General features: G+C 40.6%; 1 protein-coding gene across 1 annotated transcript in view; it reads left to right on the top strand.

The window, feature by feature from the left end:
• lrrc4cb (leucine rich repeat containing 4C, genome duplicate b) overlaps positions 1 to 19,281 on the top strand; it is a 62,249-nt gene extending 42,968 nt beyond the window's left edge. The window contains exon 2 of the mRNA XM_050046298.1: positions 17,191 to 19,281. Within this exon, the coding sequence (XP_049902255.1) occupies positions 17,218 to 19,113 (1,896 nt within the window). The 5' untranslated portion in view covers positions 17,191 to 17,217 and the 3' untranslated portion in view covers positions 19,114 to 19,281. The remainder of the gene's footprint in view (positions 1 to 17,190) is intronic.
• The last annotated feature ends 3,408 nt before the right edge of the window (positions 19,282 to 22,689 follow it).

Raw genomic sequence — 22,689 nt, 5'->3', positions numbered from 1 at the left:
GCAATTTTTATAGCATTATCAGGGCTGGGAACGCAGTGATCTGTGTAAATCCAACTGCTTTTTGTAGCAATACGATGGCTGGAAACACAGCAATGTCTGCGAAAAACAATCGCTTTTTGTGGCACTATCCAGGCTGGAAATGCAGTGATTTCTCAGTGAAAAACAACTGCTTACTGTGGCTCTATCCCTGCTGGAAATACAGCAACTAGTCATTAAAAACACAACACTCTGCTCATATACTACAACATACAAATGTAACACATGTAGTTTGCAGAAATGTATAATAACATTTTCTTCTGATGTCTGGGCTGTTTCAGGAGAGGCATCAAGCATGGCTTAAAACTGACATTTGCTTTCACCTGTTTTTATTTTCTCCCCCATTTTAGATTGGGAGAAAGGTAGGCATAAAATTCAGTGGCTTCAGCCTTCATCTTTTTGGACCTGCTACAGCATACCTGTTTGGATGTATTGATTTGATGTTTGTGGGTGTGTGAGTGCATACTTCTGTTTTTACTCTATCGACCTTAAAGACTGAAATAAAGCCCCGTCTTGGTACCAAGTGTAGCTCTGGGTAGAACAGAATTTTTTAGAATCCACAATAATGCAGCACCTTAATGTTACACCAATCTGAAGCTGTTTTACCATCACCTACCTTTTTACAAGACAAACACAATCATGTTACTATAATTACACATCATTAATGTAGCCTAAATATTATTCAGGTTCACACATTTAATCTGTGTTTCAGAAACTGTGCGATATTTTGTGAAACTGTCTCAACACCAATCTACATTCCACCGGTGTGTCAGTATAGGGATATGCCACTGCATTCATAGTCTCAGCATTGCACAAATTAGAGACGTGTGAATGACTTCTCACATGCTGATAGCTATAGGGCAGAATCCAGAGAAAGAATTCCCAATGAGAGACGGTGGCACATTGGTGGGCAGCAATCTTAAACAAAAGAACAAAAGACTGCACCACGTATGGTGCCATCTGTTGTCAGTATCCTGTCACCCCAATGTGAACACAAAAGCTCCAGAGAGAACTGCCTCCAACTTCTCCTATTCAGTCAATTTGCAAACTAGAATGGCCGGAATTCATTGGCAAATAGCTGTGACTGAACAGGGGACACTCCAGTGAACTAATCCCTTCGAGCACTCTGCATTTTGCAGGGAGCGGCAACCTGCCAAGATGGCCATTGAAGCTACATTGCTATTGTGTCATTTTTAATGCAACACTGTTGTCTTTCTCAGCACTAACAATGACTGACAGTATTTTGGCCTTTTGGAGGTATTTCCACTGCACCAGTGATAGGCCACAGGAAGGGAGGAATCTAAATGGTTCCTACGAATTGCAAACTAAAATAGTTTTTATCCCCGGCCATGGACATTTTAAATTTACGTGTTAACACATTAAAAAAAAAACAAAAAAACCTCCCCATCCCACTTTCTGCAGCTCCTGAACCTGAAAGAAATTGCATTTATTATGTTGTTAACACATTTGGAAGGAGCCGACGACAAAGCTTAAAATAAAACAAGGGCATCACTGTGATGTGAAACCTTTTTAATTAAATATTAAATAATTAATCTTTCAAATAAAATGAATGTCACAAGTTCATTCAGAATTCTTTGGCTTGCGTCAAAGTTGGTCCTCAGCTGCATGTTCACTAACTTCACCAACCACACAAATCCTCTGCTAAAGCAGTGATCTGTTTAACTACTGTAAGAAGGCAGCTTATGGGGTCTGTGCAGCTCATTATTCTGCCACTGCTGCCGGCTGTGTGTACTCACCTACCTAAACCCAGGCTGCCACCTGCTTCTCTGCACTGCATGTGTTTCCACAGTTTTCTGATCATCGAAACCAAAATCCTTTGCAGTGAGCATTAGTTTCTGTCTGTGTAGCCAATTACCAAGATTGTCCCCGCTGCCTGAGTCATGCTTACATACTTTACGCTGCCATGTTTTCATTTAGTCCAATCAGCCTTGACTCTGTCACGATGCCCTTCCACCTACGATTGGCCAATCTTGCAGATCTCTTTTCAGGAAAGCAGTCATGGGAGCAGATTGGTGGGCTAGACAAGTGACACGAATACTAAGAGCGCCCTCGCATTCAGTCAGTCTGCCACCCAGGGCATCCTGTCTTAATCCCTTTGCAGAGACCAGACAGAGCCTTGGCAGAGTGCATTTGAACATGGAGGTCCCTGCAGATTATTTAGCCCATGCAATTATCATAATGGAGGCAGCATACGGTAATACGTGAATTGCAATTGAATTATCACTTGAAAGGTGTCTCTTTACCCCCTCGCTCTTCCTCTTCCCAGTATTGGCACAAGATAGCAACCTTCCTCTACTTCCCTGAAATTAAAGCACATGAAATAACATACAGGTACTCAGAGTGCTCATAATGTGACACTGTTTAACACAAGAGGTAACACAAGTGCAGTTCCCAGAGAAACAGCTGCAGTCAGGTACACACCAACTGTACTTACTTAACATAGGGTACATTTACATGCACGCTAATATTCCAATGCAATTCTGATTATGAAAATATTCCGAATTAGGTATGGGTCGTGTAAGCAGCATATTCTGTTTGGATACTCCACATCAAGCTTTGTTCTGAATAAAGCATTTTCAAATTAAGTTATAAGAATAAGAATAACTTTATTCATCCCCAAGGGGAAATTCAATTATCTGTCAGTTCATCTATTATATGTCAAAGAATTATAAAGCCTGATGGCTGTTGGTATATAGGATCTTCTGTATCTCTCTGTCCTGCATCGAAGAGAGAGGAGCCGTCCACCACAGTTTTTTTGGTCCATCAAGGTGTTGTGGAGTGGATGATCTGGCTTGTTCATGATGGCCTCGAATATCTTCAGAGTGCATCTCTCCACCACCTCCTCCAGTGCGTCCAACCTGACTCTAATCACAGAGCCAGCTCTTTTGACTAGTTTGTCCAGCCGCCTTGCATCTTTGTGTCTGATGCTTCCTCCCCAGCAGACTGCAGCATAAAACAACACACTGGCCACCACAGACTGATAAAACATCTGCAGCATCTCACTACAGATGTCGAGAGATCTGAGCTTCCTCAAGAAAAAGAGGCGGCTCTGCCCCTTTTTGTAGAGAGCGTCTGTGTTTAGGGACCAGTCCAACTTATTATCCAGGTGTACACCTAGATACTTACAGCTTGGCACCACCTCGATGTCCACCCCACAGGTATTTCCTGGCTGAAGAGGGGGCTTGGACCTGCAGAAATCTATGATCATTTCCTTGGTCTTTGAGGTGTTCAGGAGGAGACAGTTCTTGTGACTCCAGTCACTGAAGGCTTTTATCANTCGTATGCTGTAAAGCCCTGTGAGGCAAATTCTGATTTGTGATATTGGGCTTTATAAATAAAATTGATTGATTGATTGATTGATATTCAGACTCCTGCCCATTCCTGATACACGCCACAATAGCAGTGTCGTCCGAGTATTTCTGGATGTGGCAGGACTCAGAGTTGTATTTGAAGTCCGCCGTTATGGGGGTATGCAGGTGTTATCTGGGCTTTAATAGCATTCTTTGGATATAAATGCAGCGCATTCAGAATATATGTCTCAATTGGGGGGTTTTACTGCAGTTTGCAACACATGGCCTCTTGCCTATTTACGGTACCCCCTAACCCTAACAGTTTAATGGCTGGCCTGGGATAGACACATTTGTGGTCAGGAGGAGAAACACACCTACTTTTATTACAAAAGACTTTTATATAAATAGATTTTGAATATTATAATGCTGACATTTACTGGTTGAAGGAATAAAAGGTGGAGTCTGTGTTCGCACGGTCCAACAAGTCCGCCACTGGTGGAAAACTCAGAAAAAATCCTGGCAAAAGCGACAGCCGGTCCATATTTCAGTGTGATGAACAACATGTTAGAACAGATAAGAACAGGTTAATCGTAGCATGGCTGCATGTGAGTGGTAATATTAGTGGAATATTCATTTTTATTAGCGATGTAAATGGCTTAGTAGAAATACTGGGCCTCGTTCACAAACACTGCACACTGTGCTTAAACCATGCGTACATTCGTTTTATGCACAAATCTGGGAACATTTTTCTACCTCAATTTGTTCATACTCAGACCATGCATGTGCACAAACGATGACGGCCCAGCTGTCTTAGAAAATGCACTCGCACCTTTTAACTAAATGCACCGCATTCATTAAAAAAGGCCTAAATAGACAACATTTGAAACTGTTAATTTACTAATGCATGCACTTATCTGATGCCTTTTTATCCTCTACAATTATTGTTATAATTAAATATTCAACTATAAAAACTGAGTGTCACAGTCCTATCTTACAGTGGAGTATATGTCCATATTAAAATCTAACAATTTAGATTTGTATTGCTTTTATTGAATCTGCCTGTAATGATGGCTACTCCCACCAACTTTTAGTGCCAGGAAATTATTATTAATATCATTATTAACAAGCATCTAGAGTATATAAAAGATTCTGATCTACATCCAAGCAGGATGAGATGACATATCTAACCTTGCTGGAAGATATTACAGTTAGTGCCTTCAGTAGAGAGCGCATCTTCAGAGACGGACATAACACGTCTGAAGAGAGTGACGAGCGGCTTATCAGCTCTTTCTGACTGCCAAGACTTTCACAGACACTCACTGACGGCCCAACACTGTGTCAGGGCCTTAAAATATGCGTGTAGAAACAACTTCACCGCTTTCTCCATGATCTTCTCAGCAAACAAATTTGTGCATGTGTGTGGAAGTATGCTGATTGCAACATTAGTAAACATTCTACGCACATATTAGTGAAAGAGGCCCATCATCATTTTTGGTATAAGGGCAACAAATGGAATATTTTGTGCTTATAAACATTATTATGATTTAACATAACTCCCCTCTCCAGAATTTACTGTCTTAATTTCACCTCCTCTTACCCTTGTCATGATTTAAAGCCGATGAATCTGCATTGTTTCTTAGTTCGTCACACCTTCTATTTAAATCCCTCTAGAACTTCTTACGCAGCAGCTTGGTGCCTTTAAACCTTCCTTACGTCAGACAAGAAGTCATTCACAGTACTATAAAACTACTGCCAAGTTGCCCAGTCACTGCTTGGATTTTCTCACTCTTCTCCAAAGTTTGAGGTATGTGTCATCGCAGTTTCAAAGCCATTTAATAAACAAAAGCAAACAAAACAGGGCCGTCACATTTCAATAGCCAACACTGCAATCATGGGACGAAGTAGCTGGATGGCTGATAATAATATTACATTCCTCGTCAGAAACAAGAGATTGATTAAAACTAATGTCTTTTGCACCGCTTTCAGACATAATGGCGCAGCATATTGCCTGATAGCAAATTAAAATGTGTCTATAGGTTTTTGTTCTCGCAGCGATTGTCTGTCTGACCATAATTCCAGATGGCAGTTTGATTGCTCTCAATTTTGCCTTTCTTTTAATTTAATCTCGTTCCATCACAGACGGGAGAAAATGAGCCTGGTCATCTAAAATTGTGATGATTTTCAATAATACGATTGTGCCATCTGGAAGCGCTGCTGCCCTGAGGGGATGGTGGAGGTTAAGCTCAGGTCAGAGGGTCAACTGTGCCACTTTTTTTCCCCCACTATAAACAGACCTGGATTACATGCTGCTCTCTCGTGTTGGTCAAACAAAGCTGTCTGGCTAGTTATAGACATTTCTTACCCCACATTCAGCTGAACAATAGTAACAATTTTGGTGATAAAATAGCAGGAATATTTTCAGTATATAGTGAGCTGGGTGGACCCACTGTGATCCTGCACAGCATAAGTGGAAAGATGGATTAATGTATTCTTTATATAAACTTTATTTCTGATCCATATACCTTTATTGGGCTTTGAACTTTCTGAGCATAAACCCTTATGTCACCTTAATGCTTAATCAATATATTTTCTTTATAATAACTTTAAATGAAATGACTGTGTAAAATGAAAGCTGCTGCTCAGACCACCGAAATCGCAGAATAGTGTCAGCGAACCCTGCAGTTCTGCAAAGCTGTTTTTTTAGCCTCTTTAGGCACATTGTTTAGAATTTTATTGCCTGCATACAGTATTTGCTGTGGGGCTGAGTCAATGCAAAAGCTTGTTCTCATGTTTTTGTGCCCCCTAGTGTCCAAAAATCGATTAATGCAGCTTTAAAATTAAAGCAACCAATGGAGCTTTTATGTGAAAGCATTCAGAAAATCCAATTACATTGCTCTGTAACAACGTTATATTGAACTTGGATTGCTTAAAACAAAGTAGTGTGGAATCTAAGCAGGCTCCGCAACGAAGTGAGAACAACTGAGTTAACACTTTTGGTCAGCTTTATTAAATCTGGAGTGTCCCTGCAGTCGTCATAGCAACCTGCACCCTATAGCTCAGACTCCCTTTCCACCTTTCACTGTCACCCTTGGCAGCCATCCATTCATGAAGCACTTTATCTCCATACAGATGAGAAAAAAACACTTCAGCATAACCCACTAGTATGACCTTGCTTATGTGTTCCTCTTTTTTTTTTCATTTCATGTCTGCGGCCGTTTTTCAACAAGACGTCACAGAATGCATCTCCCGTGCAATCAGGCTGATGTTACCCTTACCTTGAATCCACTAAAAATGAAATACTGTGGCTCCTGACAGTTGTACTTCAGTCATTTTGCCAGGATGCTTGTGTTACTTTCATTACCTTGAAAATGAAATACTGCGGCTGCAGTCAGTTGTGCTTTGAATGATCAGATTGAAGGCACAGAAATTATTTGAATGTGGTGACATTCGGAGCTGAAATAATCATTTCTCCACTCCTCTTTGGGTACCCCACTAAGTACAGTAATATCCTACACTGGATGTAGATACAGAAATAAACAACAGCAAAACGTAGTTTCCACCATACCTTTTTTTCTCTGTGACCTAGACTACAGTGCACTGCAGCAGTGGCCTGTAATTCTTTTCACATGCAGAGGAGACCAGAGCAAAGAGAGACTGCACTGCCAACACACCTTGGTTTAAAACACTCACTACACATTATTGGTGTTAAAAATCTCTTGTTTCAAAGCATCACTGCTACAGAAACTGGCCCGACCAAACCAGATGATAAAGACCAGGCAAATAAAATATATATCTCAGCTGTAAACTGAGTAAATGCCAGTTGTGATTATACCATAACCTGTAAAGGTGACAATACATCGAGCATTATTATAAATGTGTCAGTGGCAGTAAGGCCTGTAGTGTAAACAGCCTGAACTTACCCTAGTTACAGGCATGGTTTAAAATTGGCTGCAGCAAGCAAGCCAGTGACAATACTAAAAAAAAAGAAATGTTGGATAACACCATCCCAAGAGAATGAAAAATGTTCAAGAAAATACACTATTTCTGCTATTCCGAGACTCGTCCAGTCAACGAAAGGCCCATCATTTCTGTCCCTGTTAAAAGAATAGAGTTTGGCTGATAAGTCAGCAGCACCCAACAGCCTGCTAGATTTATTTCCCTAACACCAGCACTCTGCGTACTGAGGCCAAGGTGGGGGAGGGGAATTGACTCTTTTTTTTCAGGTGGAGCAGAGACTCTGCATGTCAGAATGAGACAGCAGCAGTGGTGGCCACTCTGTATGGCGGGCCCCTGTGTAAGATTTTAAATCCTCCATCTCCCCAACGTCAGACATGGAGCTGCACACAGTTTTTGAACCACAGCAGACGTTGTACTGTTGGCTTATAAAAATATGCAGTTGTATTTTATTGAATTGATTATTACTATATTTTAGTAATACTGTGTAAATCTGTCATGGCACAAAAACATGCACTCTATTCATCATACTGGGCCGCATTTTCTAAATTTACAACAGCTCCACTTAACCCTTACACACCCAACATAGATCTATTTTCGTCTTCTTTGGGGGGGCAGGGGATCTTTAAGAGGAGATAGCAGGTCAGCAGTATATGACACATAGAAGTGGTATGCATCATCATATGAAAGCTTGGACCTGAAGAGAGCTCAGCACGGTGCGTCAAGCTTTTCTAGTCAGAACTCTGTAATAAACATTGTGTTTTGGTGAGGCGACTATGCAAACCTTGAAAGTTTAGAGTGTTTGACCACTTGAGACTTTTCAGAATTGTCAAATATCCCCTCAAATTACCACGTTACGACACCAAGACCTTGAAGGGCACCCTAGAAAAATCCATGCTGTGTTTGACATTTAGATGACGAGCACTTCTGTTTTGGAAATTGCTCAGAAACCTCCCTTGTTGTCAATACATATATAGAAAGCCATATATCCTTTGAAAGCCCTCCGTCTCGAGTTTGTGACTGTAAAGTTTCCTAGCTTTTCTACCCTGGCTTGAAAACAAACAAGTAAAGTCAAGAGGGTAAGGTAAGACTATTAGTTTTTAGCCACTGAGCTCTTTGGCAGAAATGGTTCATAATTGTTTGTGTTATTGTTCATTAGCATATGTTAAATATTAATTTTTATTATCAATGTTTGGTTGTGTGGTTAATGTGCTGCCTTGGGTTTTAAATCCATCCTGACAGTTTCCCATTTTGAATGATGAATACAGACGACCACCGCCTGCTGTCATGGAGAGATATTTCCCCTCACACAGGCGTGACATGTACATGCTAGTTGGTCATCGGCTGTAGCCTTTAAGGTGTTAAAAGGCAACTTTTTGGTTGAGATAAAGCAACAAAACAGTCCGCCTTTGTCACCACTAGTACTTTAATGTTGTCTGGGCCTTTGGGTTTTAATGCTGCGTCTGATCTTACATTTTGTTTTAGAGCTGTTATTAATATTTATTTCCACCAGCAATTAATGGGAATTTTCCCATGAATCACTACATTTATTACATATAATGAAAAATGACCATTATAGAGCCCAAGGTAATGCATTCAAATTGCATCTTATATCAGACCAACTGTCTATAACCCCAACATATTCCGTTTACTGTCACACATGACAAAGAAAAACAGGAAATCCTCAATTTTGAGAGGCTGGAACCAGAGAGTGTTTGACATATTTGCTTGAAAAATTATACAAATGAGTCAGCAATTAGGAAAATAGATGCCAATTAATTAATAGATACCAACAAATCAATTAAGTGTCTAATTATTTTAGCTTTATTTTCTATTCCATATTTTTTTCTGTACATTGTTTGGTCAACAAAACCTCTTAAAAGACCAAACAATGATTTGATAAATATATATGGCCCACAGCGTTGCCCTGGACATATCTTTCATTATTTCTAACATGGGTCGTTTATTTTGAGTCAGGTCTACATACTTAATAGTGCACAAAGTGTGTATTAATCTGCAACCAAAAATAGTCCCCCACAAATACACTACTGACTCCTGTTTGATGAACTACAGCTCCCAGTTGTTTAAGGATACTATTGAGCCTTTGTGACAAAGTGAAACTATGCATCTGTGACACGTTTAAAGATTTACGTGTTCAATAGTACCGAATAGGGGTGTAAATCACCAGCTTCATCACGATACGATATTATATCAATTTGTTTGGATAACGATACGATGTTTGCCAATATCACAAAGTCTGTCACGATATGATTTCGATTCGATTCAATTCAGGAGCCTGCGATCCATATGACGTGATATCATATGCCAATCTAACACAATTATTTACATCAACTCACAAAAACAACTAGAATATGATTTGACCATTTTATTTCTGAGCTCTTCCAGGTATCAGGTATTTAAATGAAAAACAGTATTCTTCTGTAACAAAAAATAATAAAAATAGACCTGTTCACTAAAGTGAACTCACATTTCTCATGTTTAAGTGAATTTCAAAATAAAGGTGTATCTTTAAGATGACGATATGGATCGATGTTTTCATTTTGCATCGATGTAATCGGATCGTTAATCAATGAATCGATGTATCGATATGGATTGATGTATCGTTACACCCCTAGTACCGAATGGCTTTGGGCTGAGTGCCACAGACATAGTAGTAAAGTCAGTAAGTATTGAGAGATGGACTAACTCACTGTTGGTTTTGGTCTCTGCCTGAGATTTGTTGGCAATCAGAAAATTGTGGAATATCACCATCCTTATCCTTTAAAAATCTCTCCTGTCTTTTGTTGTTTGCTATAGCTTAGATGTTATTCATCCGTACCTCCTAGGCACATTGTTTTGTGCACAGGGTCTTGTAACAACCCAGATGGCCTGTGAGGTTACAACATCAGCGCAAACGAGGTTAAAACAAGACATGCAACAAACGTATGCAAATGCAATGAATCAGTAATGCCTTGAATAAATTAGCAAGATGACATTCAGTTCGACAGAGAGCCCTCTAACTGGCCACAGGCTTCTTTCTCCATCATGATGAGAGACTTGCCACATTTCATATCCCTTCATATTTTACTCACTCTATCAATTTCACACTCACTGGATCAGCTGCAAATGACTGATCAGTAATTGTGACTTAATTTATTTGGCCGTTGTTAAGATGCCTTTTCCACCCCCCTAAGTATTACGATAAATAATGAGATGAATAAACATTTCTCATGTTCTTTCAAGTGACTTAAAGAGGACCTATTACGCTCTTTTTTAGAGTTCATACTTGTATTCAAGGTTTCTATTAGAATATGTTTACATGCTTTAAGGTCACTTATGTTCATCATACTGTCTATACTGGAACACATGTATTGCACCTGTCTCTTTAAGCCCCCCTCCCAAAAAAGCCCGGTCTGCTTTGATCGGTCAGCATTTCCAGGTCTCCTTTATCTCTCCACCATCACTGCAGCCAGGAAATGACTGTAACAGACAATAGTGGCACTTTCCACCATGAAAAATCTCCAATAAAAGCTTTGAACACAACCGCATGTGTTCCAGCAGAAATATGATCTGAAATCAGGGAGAATTTTAAAACATCAGCAACCAAGATTACATGTGTCCCTGATGTTAGCATGTAGCTACATGTAGGTTAGTTGTGTACTCGCAGCCAGGTAATGACTGTAACAGAGAGTAGTGGCACTTTTTATTTTTATGATCGACGAAAAAAATCACTAATAAAAGTCTCTAAACACAACTGGACATTTTACTGCAGGGATATGATCCAAAATCAGAGAGAAATTCATAGCATTGGCAACTAAGGTTACATTTTTCCCTGATGTTAGCATGTAGCTAAATGTAGCAGTGTACTTGCAGCCAAAAAAATAGAACAGAGAATAATGGTACTTACTATCATAAGAATTAACTAAAGAATGCCTCTAAATGGAAATGGTCATGTTACAGCAGAATATGATCCAAAATCAGGAGAATGGTCAAACATCAGCAACCAAGATTACAATTTCTCCTGATGTAAGCCTGTAGCTACATGTACCTGCAGTCGGGAAGTGACTGTAACAGAGAATGGTGGCACTTTTTATCATGAAAAATCACTGATAAATGCCTCTAAACACAACTATATATTTTCCGACAGGAATATGATTAAAAATCAGGGAGAAATTCACAACATCTGGAACCAAGGTTACATTTTTCCCTGATGTTAGCATGTAGCTACATGTAGCAGTGTACTTGCAGCCAAAAAAACTGTAACAGTTTTGTAAAGAGTAGCGCCACTTTCTACCATGAAAAATCTCCAATAAAAGCTTCTTAACACAACCGTGTTCCAGCAGTAATCTAATCCAAAATTAGGGAGAAATTCAAAACATCTGCAACCAAGGTCACACTTTACCCTTATGTTAGCATGTAGCTACTTGTAGCAATGTACTTGCAGCCAAACACTATACTGTAACAGAGAATAGTGGTACTTTCTATCCTAAAAAATTCACCAAAGAATGCTTCTAAATGGAACCGGTCATGTTACAGCAGGAATACAATCCGAAATCAGGGAGAATTTTCAAACATCAGCAACCAAGATTTCATGATTCCCTGATGTTAGCATGTAGCGTCATGTGCGTGAGCTGTGTACTTGCAGCCAGAAAATGACTAACAGAGAATAGTGGTACTTTTTATCATGAAAAATCACTAATAAAAGCCTCTACACACAACCAGACATTTTCCGGCAGTAAATATCCATATCATCCAAAATCAGGGAAAAATTTACAACACTGGCAACCAAGATGATACGTTTCCTTGAGGTTAACATGTAGCTTCATGCAGCACTGTAGGCTATGTATTGTAAACACTTGCAGTAGCATGCCAAAAGCCGAAGACCATATAAAGAAATCCCATAAAATACGACATCATACTGTAGCCAGAGTAGAAAAAACGGTTGGAGACGGTGTGTTAAAAACAGTAAGAAACCTGAGGATTTTGCCTACAGGGATTACTTTCAGGTTTGGCCATGTTTAATTTGAACATCCGTTATTGGACCCTGTATAAAAGACACAAAATACAAAAACCATTATAAGTCCCCTCAAAGTCATTCTAATATATTATTGCATTTATTGTAGGCATATGGAAACCGCCTGTCTTTCAGGGCGTAGGATTTGTAATTCCTGAGGGCATATTAAGCGAAAGTGTTAATAGCAATCCTGCCAGGATGTACAGTATAGTGTCAATGACACTGGGTATTAACTATGATTATATCAGCATTAGAATATCGTGCCACACATGAGATTCGCATGCTTACTGCTGAACATGTGACACTGTTTAGTGATAGTAAAGTGCAAATTGAGATGTTTGTCATTTTGTCACTTGTTTGGAATAATCTCATTGTACATAAAAACGCTCCAAATCCCCCCCCCCCCCCAGAAGTCTGTGGGGAAATGTTTAATATGCCAGCAAGCTAAGACAAACATCAAAATCAAAATGTGACTGCAAAGCAAGTTGTTCAATAATGCAACGTTTCTTGTTACGTTTCATCCTCATAGATGTATTATCCTCCTCAATTTGACTTGTGTGGAGCAGTGTTAACATATTTCCTTCTCATATTCATACCATGAGACTATCAAACAGAGATCCGTTTTTTTTTTTGTTTTTTTTTTTGGGAGGTGTTATCTAACTTCTTGAGTGGTAGACACTCGGTTATTTTCATCATAGACTGCCAAGCTTGCTTCCCTGGTGTGTGGGAACGTCCAAGCGAACACGTTTGGTTAGTTGGAGTGGAATGCGTTGCTTGTAATTCACAATACTGAAAAAAACAAACAAAAAAACCACCTCTTCTCATCTGACATTGTAATATAAGTGCTCTGAAATACTCTGCATTATGCTACAGTCTCTTTGCTATGCATGCGCACCCTGATTGAGACATATGTTTCCCGAGCACTTCTCCAACAAACTCATTAGAACAAACGAATTTGGCAAATCACAGTGGTGTCAGACATAATGCCAGTGGCTGCTGGTGCAGGAGCAGAAAAGTAAGGGTGGGTGTGTTTTTATGTTGCTGGCAGGATTTTAGATGTAAACAGCTACTGCTTTCAGTGGCTATGAATACATGTTGAGCATGCCTAGATGGAATTAATCCACGCAGTGTTGCACTAACAAAGGGAGCAAGTATGTTAGAAGCAAATTTTTTTTCTTCTTCAATCCGTTTATGTAATGAAGCATTCTGTGCTGATAAAATGTATTCAGATAAAATGTTTTTATGAAGAAGGCATGTGGCCAAAGCTATAATTACACCATGAGTGGTAGATCAGCACCCTCATTGCTGAATTTAGTATTTTCTTAAAAGCATTCCAGCGGAAATGCAAACAAAGGTGGTTTATTGAGGGCTGAAATTCTCTATCAGTGTGTTTGCCGGGTTATTACGGCCCCCTCGACGTTTCTTGGAAAAGCAGTGTGATCTCACTGTGATTGGCTGGTACTCCTCAGGTCGACGCATAGGAGTGAGTCACCATAATTGAACATTTTTCACTCTTCTACTCAGAGGGTTAGGGTTAGCCTATGCAATATTTTCAGGCAAACAACCTCCATGCGTTTGCTATAATAAAGCACTTAAAGTCTCTCACTAGAGAAAACAAGTTGTGTGGAATAAAACTGAAAGTGGACGCTGGCCATGTTACAAATGAAGTGCAGGTGAGTCTTAATTGTAACAGTGTGAGTTACAGTTGTAATCAACAATGATTCAGTCAAACAGCTGTTTTTATATTGATTTCATACCAAACGTGATCAGAGAATGTAGAAAACAGTTAGAATATTAAAACCTATTTTTGTACAAGTTGGCGCATTTGTGTCCTTCCTTGTTGACAAGTACACTACTTACACCTACCTAGCTTGCAAATTTGATTGATAGAAGTTGTAAAAATACTATACAACCCAAATCTAAACTGAACACACAGTGCACGCTTTTTGGAGGAGGCCTGTGTGTAACGTCGCACTGACCCCTGAAGATTCAAAATGTAGCACCACATCATTCAATAAGTTTACAGTCTATGCTGTGGCCACACAGTCCATTTATATTTGCAGGTTTAACTGACATAAACAGACATAAAGTTATATGTATACAACAGCGTGGATTTTAGCGCCACAACATGCAAACACAAATTGATATTCAAAAAATACTACATGCTAAGACTTGTTTTCCAGGTGCCATTACCCGCAGAGTGGATAAGTCCTGTTGATATTTGGCAGTGATGTTTACTACTGTACTGGCCACATGTTGACATGATAACATCATGATGACATTTACGTGGCAGGAGAAAAAGTGTGTTATAACTGTAACGTGTTACATGTAAGGCAACTCTTAAATAGAGGTCCGAAGAGGTTAGGGCAAAGAGGTCGTGATTAGGGTTAGTATTAGCCTATCACAGCATAGTAGGGCGGGACTCGTCAAGAGAGGTACTTGGATCCATAATAACACTTTTCTTCTCTTACACCCCTTTTCTACCCTTTTCAGAATTTGTGGCGGTGCGTCATGCATCGGGCTGGACAAGGGGCAAAAATTAGCATGTCCATCTGGGTGTCATGTTTCTATCAAGCCAGTCGGTGCTGGAGCCGATAAATACTCATGACTACTGCAGTCATTTGTCCTGGAAATAACGCATATTGTAACCTTTGCCACTACAAACAAAAGCCAGATGTGAGTGTGTGTTATTGGTTTGGACAGACACGGACAGAATTTGTGTCGTGCATCATGCATCAGGCCCAAAAAGGGGCAAAATTAGCATGTCCATCCAGGTGTTGTGTTTCTATCCGAGCCGGTCGGTGCTGGAGCCGATAAATACTCATGACTACTGCAGCCATTTGTCCTGGAAATAACGCATATTGTGGCCTTTCCCACTAAAAACAAAAGCCAGATGTTGGTGTTTGTTATTGGATTTCTCTGTGCAGTGGTAAAGAGGCTTTAGGTGGTAGTGTAGGGTTGTTGTTATTCCTGCCAGACTAAAAGAGCTTCTGCCAGTAGGAAGCATCATTCGATCAGATTCCCCCAGCAGAGGCTCGACTCTCCGCAGCCTCCCTTCACTACGACTAGCGTGGCAGCCTGGCTGGTGTGAAACCAAGCCACATGTAGGCTCATTTCTACTGATTAAGCCAGCCACTCATCCCCACTGGAGAACATTTCCACCTCAGTTAGCAATTTTTACAGTTTAGAAAACACCTGTCATGATATACTCGTTTCTTCTTGCTTGTGGGTTGATGGGAAGAGATGATTAACAGAACTTGACATGGAAGAGTTGGAAAGAGACAAGGAGAATACGTAAATGTAAGGACCCAGTAGGCGAGGTTAATGTTTCTTGCACTGGGCTTTGCTCCTGGCTAAGGCATTAACTGCACTGAAGAATGGCGTGTGTATCACTTAATGGCAAAGCTTGACACAATGTTGTCACATTCACAGCAAATGTGATATGTTTGGGATGCAGTATGTATTGATTTATTTGTAGGTTACCATCTTTGTGGGCAGAAGATAATAAGGGGTGATAGCAGCACATCAACACTGCTGTGTGGAAGTGGGAGGCACAGGCTGTACTGTATGTGTATGAATGTCTTGGTCTATTTTTATCTTGAGCACACTCACTCAGGCATATTCTTAGACACTTTGGCTGAATGGGCTAATCTAATCTAATTTAATCTAATCTAAGATAACAGAGTAACGAGTTTCTTGTTAGTCACTTGATTTGAGAGATACGTTCTGCTTTAGTTACACAAGGGCAATATCAGGCCTCTTCACACTCTAGAATCGCCCCATTTGTGAGGGAGTTGTGTGTGACAATAAATTGGATCGTAATGAAAAGTAAACAGCACTGCAATACGGCTTTGAGTAAAAAAAAGCATTAATCATGAATCAATGAAAAATGCTGTTTTTGAAACCCTGGGAAATGCATCACAGATAAATTATTTCAAAGGCAATAAAAAGGCTATAGAATATTTTAGTAAAAAAGTCGAGATGTGAGGAATAGCGCTCGTTGTTTTGTCACTGGATAACATTTATCAACAACTTTGTGAATATACTGCTGTGTTTTACGTCAAGATATAAGCCATAGCACAATTCCAGGCAAGAATAGCTTGTCGTCCTCTTTGTTTACCAGTGTTCATTGTTTTTTAGTATGATTATAAGCAAATTTCTCATGGGCACTAAGTATTTGTGTCACTGTGGGACCACATTTATTAAGTGTAATTGTAATGTTAAAATTTTCATGACGGAGGCTTTGTGTATTAAATAATTCCAGGCTTAGGATTCAAATGAGTAAGGGGCTTACAAGAAATTGATCAGATGCTAAGTTCTCGTTTTTCATTTTCAGTCTTTCAGTGCAGATGCATCAGCTTCTGTGAAGTCTGGAAATCTGGGACAATCCAGGGTTAGAGAGCCAACAAAAAGCTTGTTATATTCCGTATATGGGCAGTATATGACGGTTAATTGAAGCTGTTAATTCATCTTGCTCTAGTTCTTTCAACATTCTATGCACATTGTACTGCATAAGTAGATTATGGCTGCAAGTTATGAATATTTCCATTATCAATTAATCTGTTAAGATTTTTTATTTTGATGAATTGTTTGGACTACTAAAAAAATAGTGGAAAACATCCATTATAATTTCCCAGAGCTTCAAGTTGCATCTTCAAATTGTTTCATCTGCCTAACAGTCTAAATCCCAATGATATTTGGGATGTTATTTGTTGTCAGTTAATTTTCTGTCAACCAACTAATCAATTCAGCACTAAAAGAGATCGTGTATTGAGCCACTGATGCAATAACTCACTACAGCAACATCAACAGTGTATTCCTGGCTACTTTATGTGGTCACTAAATATTTTTCTCTCTTTTTTCTTCTTGTTGCAGAGAACACAAACAGCAGATGAACTATGAATGCTGAACAAAATGATCTCCTCCCTCCAGCGCCAGACAATGAGAGGTCGTAGGCTGAAGGGGGCGCTGTCCAACCCCCTCTTTGTGCTGCTTTTGGCCCTCCAGATCCTGGTGGTGGCTGGGCTGGTTCGTGCCCAGACCTGTCCTTCTGTCTGCTCATGCAGCAACCAGTTCAGCAAAGTCATATGCACCCGCCGCAGTCTACGGGACGTCCCCGATGGCATTTCCACCAACACTCGCTACCTGAACCTCCAGGACAACCTTATCCAGGTCATCAAGGTGGACAGTTTCAAACATCTGCGCCATCTGGAGATCCTGCAGCTAAGCAAAAATCACATCCGCAGCATTGAAATTGGCGCCTTCAATGGACTGGCCAGCCTCAACACTTTGGAGCTCTTTGATAATCGGCTCACGACAATCCCCAATGGAGCATTCGAGTACTTGTCCAAGCTGAAGGAATTGTGGCTACGGAACAACCCCATCGAAAGTATACCATCATATGCCTTCAACCGGGTCCCCTCGCTTCGAAGGCTGGATCTAGGTGAGCTCAAACGTCTGTCCTACATTTCTGACGGCGCCTTCAAGGACTTGAGCAACCTGCGCTACCTGAACCTGGGAATGTGCAACCTCAAGGAGATCCCCAACATCTTACCTTTGGTCAGGCTTGAAGAGCTAGAAATGTCAGGAAACCAGCTCTCTGTTGTCAAGCCCAGCTCATTTTTAGGATTGGTGAACCTCCAGAAGCTGTGGATGATGCATGCCCAGATCCAAACCATTGAGAGGAATTCCTTTGATGACCTTCAGTCTCTTGTGGAGCTCAACCTGGCTCACAACAACCTTACCTTTCTACCACATGACCTCTTCACACCGTTACATCGCCTGGAGCGGGTCCACCTCCACCACAACCCTTGGAACTGCAACTGTGATATCTTGTGGCTCAGCTGGTGGCTGAAGGAGACAGTACCCGCCAATACTAGCTGCTGCGCTCGCTGCCATTCTCCTGCAGTCTTTAAAGGTCGCTACATTGGGGAATTGGATCACAGCTACTTCCAGTGTGATGTCCCTGTCATTGTGGAGCCACCCAGTGACTTGAATGTGACAGAAGGCATGGGTGCAGAGCTTAAATGTCGTACAAGCTCGCTGACATCCATCAGCTGGCTTACACCAAACGGCTCGTTGGTGACACATGGGGCTTATAAGGTGCGTTTGTCTGTACTCAATGATGGGACACTGAACTTTACTAGTGTCACAATGCAGGACACTGGGACTTACACCTGTATGGTGAGCAACACAGCAGGCAACATTTCTGCCTCTGCTGTGCTTAACGTCACTTCTGTGGAAAACAGCGGGGTGACCTATTTTACCACAGTCACTGTGGAGACCATTGAGACCCCGGGGGATGACAGCCAAACGCCACTTCCCCCATTTGGCTGGGTGTCATCCTCTACAACAAAAGGTACTCCTGTTTCAACAAGGACCACAGAGCGGACTTACACAATTCCAGTTCTTGATCTGGATGGAGAGGGTGCCCTCAATGGCCTGGATGAGGTGATGAAAACCACCAAGATTATCATTGGCTGCTTCGTGGCCATCACGCTCATGGCTGCTGTTCTGCTGGTTATTTTCTACAAGATGAGGAAGCAGCATAACCAGCAGGACCCCGATGGCCCTGCCTCCTCCATGGAGGTCATCACAGTTGAAGAAGAGCTCGCAGGCGTCGCTGCCATGGAGAGACATCTCTCGCTGCCCCCTCTGGAGCACTACAACCACTACAACACCTACAAGAGCACTTACCACCACGCTCCCATGCTCAGTACCATACACAGCTCAGCCACACAGGAACCTTTACTGATTCAAGCCTGCTCAAAAGACAATGTACAAGAGACCCAAATCTGATCTTGAATTTGACTAAATATCCAGTATCAGCAGTTTCATACTTGGAGTACAATGGACCAAAACGTGTCGATAAAAGAAGTCAAAATGACATTGACTTGAGTTGATGTCGATAATGGCGATAAATCAGCATTTGGCAAAGGGACGACATATGATACTTTAACAAGTGTCTTTACAAAAACAAAGATTATTTATTAAAAGTATGTCTAGTGGCTAAATGAAGAAAAACAATTTGTGATAGCTTTTTAGCTCATTTTATTTCTCTCTCTCTCTCTCTCTCTCTCTCTCTCTGTAATACTGCACAAGGGAAAGAATGGTTTACTAAGAGTGAATACGGAAATGCAGCTCATGTGAAAACACCGTAGGAATTGGCCTTAAACTAAAATTAATGCAATGCCATTAACTTAATACTTTATATTTACCTGACAATAACATGTTTTGTTGAAGGGCATTGCTTTAGTATATATAAGCATTTATAGGCATGTTCAGCATACCATGTCTGATTCGCCGGAGGTTTATAAGAGACAAAACGTAAAATGGGTTTGTTTTCATTGCCATCATATTCTAGCTGTCACTCAACACAAAATGAGATCTTTTAATGACACAGCTCTGGATGATATCACAGTGAAACCAGCATGCCTGAGGAGCAAAGCAGCCAAATGAGTAACTGTGCATTTCCCCTGTGGCTCCTAAACAACAGCCATACATCCTTCACTTTAATTAAGATTAACTTCCTGCTCCCACTCCTCCTCGTCCTACCTTTTCCTTACACTTCAACCTTTACTACTCCTCCTACTCCTCCTCTCTCCGTCTATCTCTGAGTTCTCCATCTTCTCTGTCTACCCTCTCTCTCCTCCCTCCCCGCTCTCCTGTCCTCCACGTCCTCTTGCTTCTTTTAGATTGTCTCTCCGTCACTTAGCTCAGGCACGTTCCTCACCCCTCGCCATGTCTCATTTGTCTCGCTTTATCCGCCAGCATGTGCCACGCAACGGCAGAATATTGCTTGGGAAAATGAAGGGGAGCATAAGGCTGCAGTCTGTAGCCTCCCTGTTAACCTAGTAATGATCTACGTCCACTCACTGTCGCGTTACCTTGCCATCACCCCAGGGTCACACGAGCTCGGGCGCGGATAGTCCATCTGTTACACAGATAAAGAGGCAAATGAGGCTACTTTGTAATATAGTGTGACCCTGTCAGACAAACGCAGACGGGGCTAACATAGTCAGTGAAGCAGCTAGGAACCTGCAACAAAATAAGAGGAGATGGGTTATAGCTCATTAATCTGTATCAGCAGTTCATTTGCAGACTAACAGAGGAAAGCTGATAACAAAACAGCAAGAGACTTTTCCACTCTCCCTGTGCCCAACATCTAACAGGGGGTAGAGGCCTTTGATATTGAAGCGACCCCTGCTCGGTCTCATTTTTGTCAGAGAAAAACACACACACTTTGATGTTGCATCATTTATAGACCATCAAAACATTGTCTCTCTTGTAGTCTGTTTACACTTTGCTTTTTCATTTAGTCTTTCAAAGAGGAAGGCTTAAGGAACAGGGAGGTAGGGATGAAAAGTGAAGAACAGTGGGTGGGGTGGGTGGGGTGGGAGGGGGAGCCAGACCCACGACGGTCATGAGGGGTCTTCAAACAGATATATTGCAGTATGAAGGGGAGAGGAGTGAAAAAAAAAGATAAGGAATAAGGAGGCAAAACTAGCCATCAGACTGTCGCCATGGAAACAGTGACCTTGTGCAGAAAGTAAGAAGAGGTAGATATGCCTTGCAGCCTTTCGCTTTGGTCTCTGTGCAACAAGCATATTCTAATTTCCCACCGGCGATTTCACAAATGCGACAGATTATCGGCAGAAGTGGCAGAAATGAAATGTGCATTTACAAATGCTTTTGACGGGATTCAACCGGCACATGACGTCACCTTTGCACAGCATCGCGCCGTTTTCAGTTATTTAAATAAAATGAGTCATCGCATGATGTGAACATTTTAACATAAATGTCCAGCAGCTCTGCTCGCCTTATTGATTTTCATCTCATTGAAGACAGCTACCACAGCATATGAGCATAATAAAGCACCATCACTCACATGAAATCTCCCGATCAGCCAACCTCCTACAGTTTTCTTTCTCTTTATACAATAAGGGTTCAATGGTGGGAAGAAGGTGGAAGGAAAACACACATTTAAAGATGGGTCATGTCAGATGAAACTTTACGTGCAGCAGAAACCTATTCATTTTCAGTCTTTCACAGAGCGTTTTGAATGACGAGAATAGTACAGTCAACAGTAACGTCATACAGTGAACCATCCTTTCCCTTTCCACTGTTTTCTTTTTCACTGCTCAATTACTTTTCAATGCTTTTGGTGGCTTAATGATTCAATGTTGACGCTGGCTACAGTGAAAAAAAAAAGGTTGAGATTTTTATATATATATAAATATATATATATATTTGGGGACGAAGGTTGTGAGTTATTCGGAATGAATGGAATATCTCTGTATTGGTATTTGCTCGAGCAGGATGGCTCTATGTGGAGAGATATTTGAATGCCAGAATGAAATTAAGACTGACCTGCAGAATGTTGGACTTGAAATACCAGCAGAGTGAGCTTGATTTTTGTGCTAAACCCCAAGCCAAGGTGATCCAATTCTTGTGTGTTATTCTGCCAACTGTCTATGTACGGGGGAGGGTTACTGTATGTGGGAATATTCTCTCTCATTTTCGGAGAGAATAATCATCAAATGGGTAAATTTCTACAAAAAGAAAAAAAATATTTTCAAAAACATAATGCAAAAAAAAAAAATTCTTCAGATCATAATTTTACATGTGCTTCAATTGTTAAAAAAAGACAAAAAAGCAAAACAAAAACAAGAAAAAAAAAGAAAAAAAACAAGAGACTGTGCTTGTCAGGAGTCCAACTAATTTCTCTGAGGATGATGTTCAATTATTGATACCTGAGATTGTAGTTCATACTGTACATGAATACAAATAAAAATTGCAATTCTTTTTTTTCCCAATAGATTTCATAGGATGTATTATTCACAGAGACGCTGTCACCATTTTGCCGCCTTTGTCCCATTTGCACATGAACACTTGTATAGAAACATTCAAACAAAAAGGATTACTAAGCAGCTCCCAGAATGCTGAAGTGAGAAGAATGTGCTGTGAAGAAATGTACTGTAGCTTATTTTATGAAGTCAGAAGAGGGAAGTGGATCTCTCTAAGAGGAAAAGGAAGTGATCTTTCTGTATTATACATGGGGAGTCGGATTCTTTTATCTAATTTGAATCACTCCATCTGTCTGACAAAATCATTTGATTCGTGCGGGCAAATCTGAGAATTTCATAACCAATAGCACAATAGGCTATTCCTGCTCTCTCCGCTGACTCAATATGACGAACAAAGAACCTCACAGAACATTGGAGAACATTGTCACAGCCAGAAAAATACAAGCCTACGCTACTTTCACTGGCATTTGAAAATTCATTTAATATTCAATCAATTAAACTGAACCTCTGTAGGAAACAATCACGATTTGTGTCGAAAAATATTACAACAGTCCAGTGAGGAGACTGC

Source organism: Epinephelus moara, chromosome 1, assembly GCF_006386435.1.
Source record: "Epinephelus moara isolate mb chromosome 1, YSFRI_EMoa_1.0, whole genome shotgun sequence".
NCBI classification, from domain to species: domain Eukaryota; kingdom Metazoa; phylum Chordata; class Actinopteri; order Perciformes; family Serranidae; genus Epinephelus; species Epinephelus moara.
Note: the sequence above shows the minus strand (reverse complement) of the source record. Positions and strands in the feature narration are given on the sequence as shown.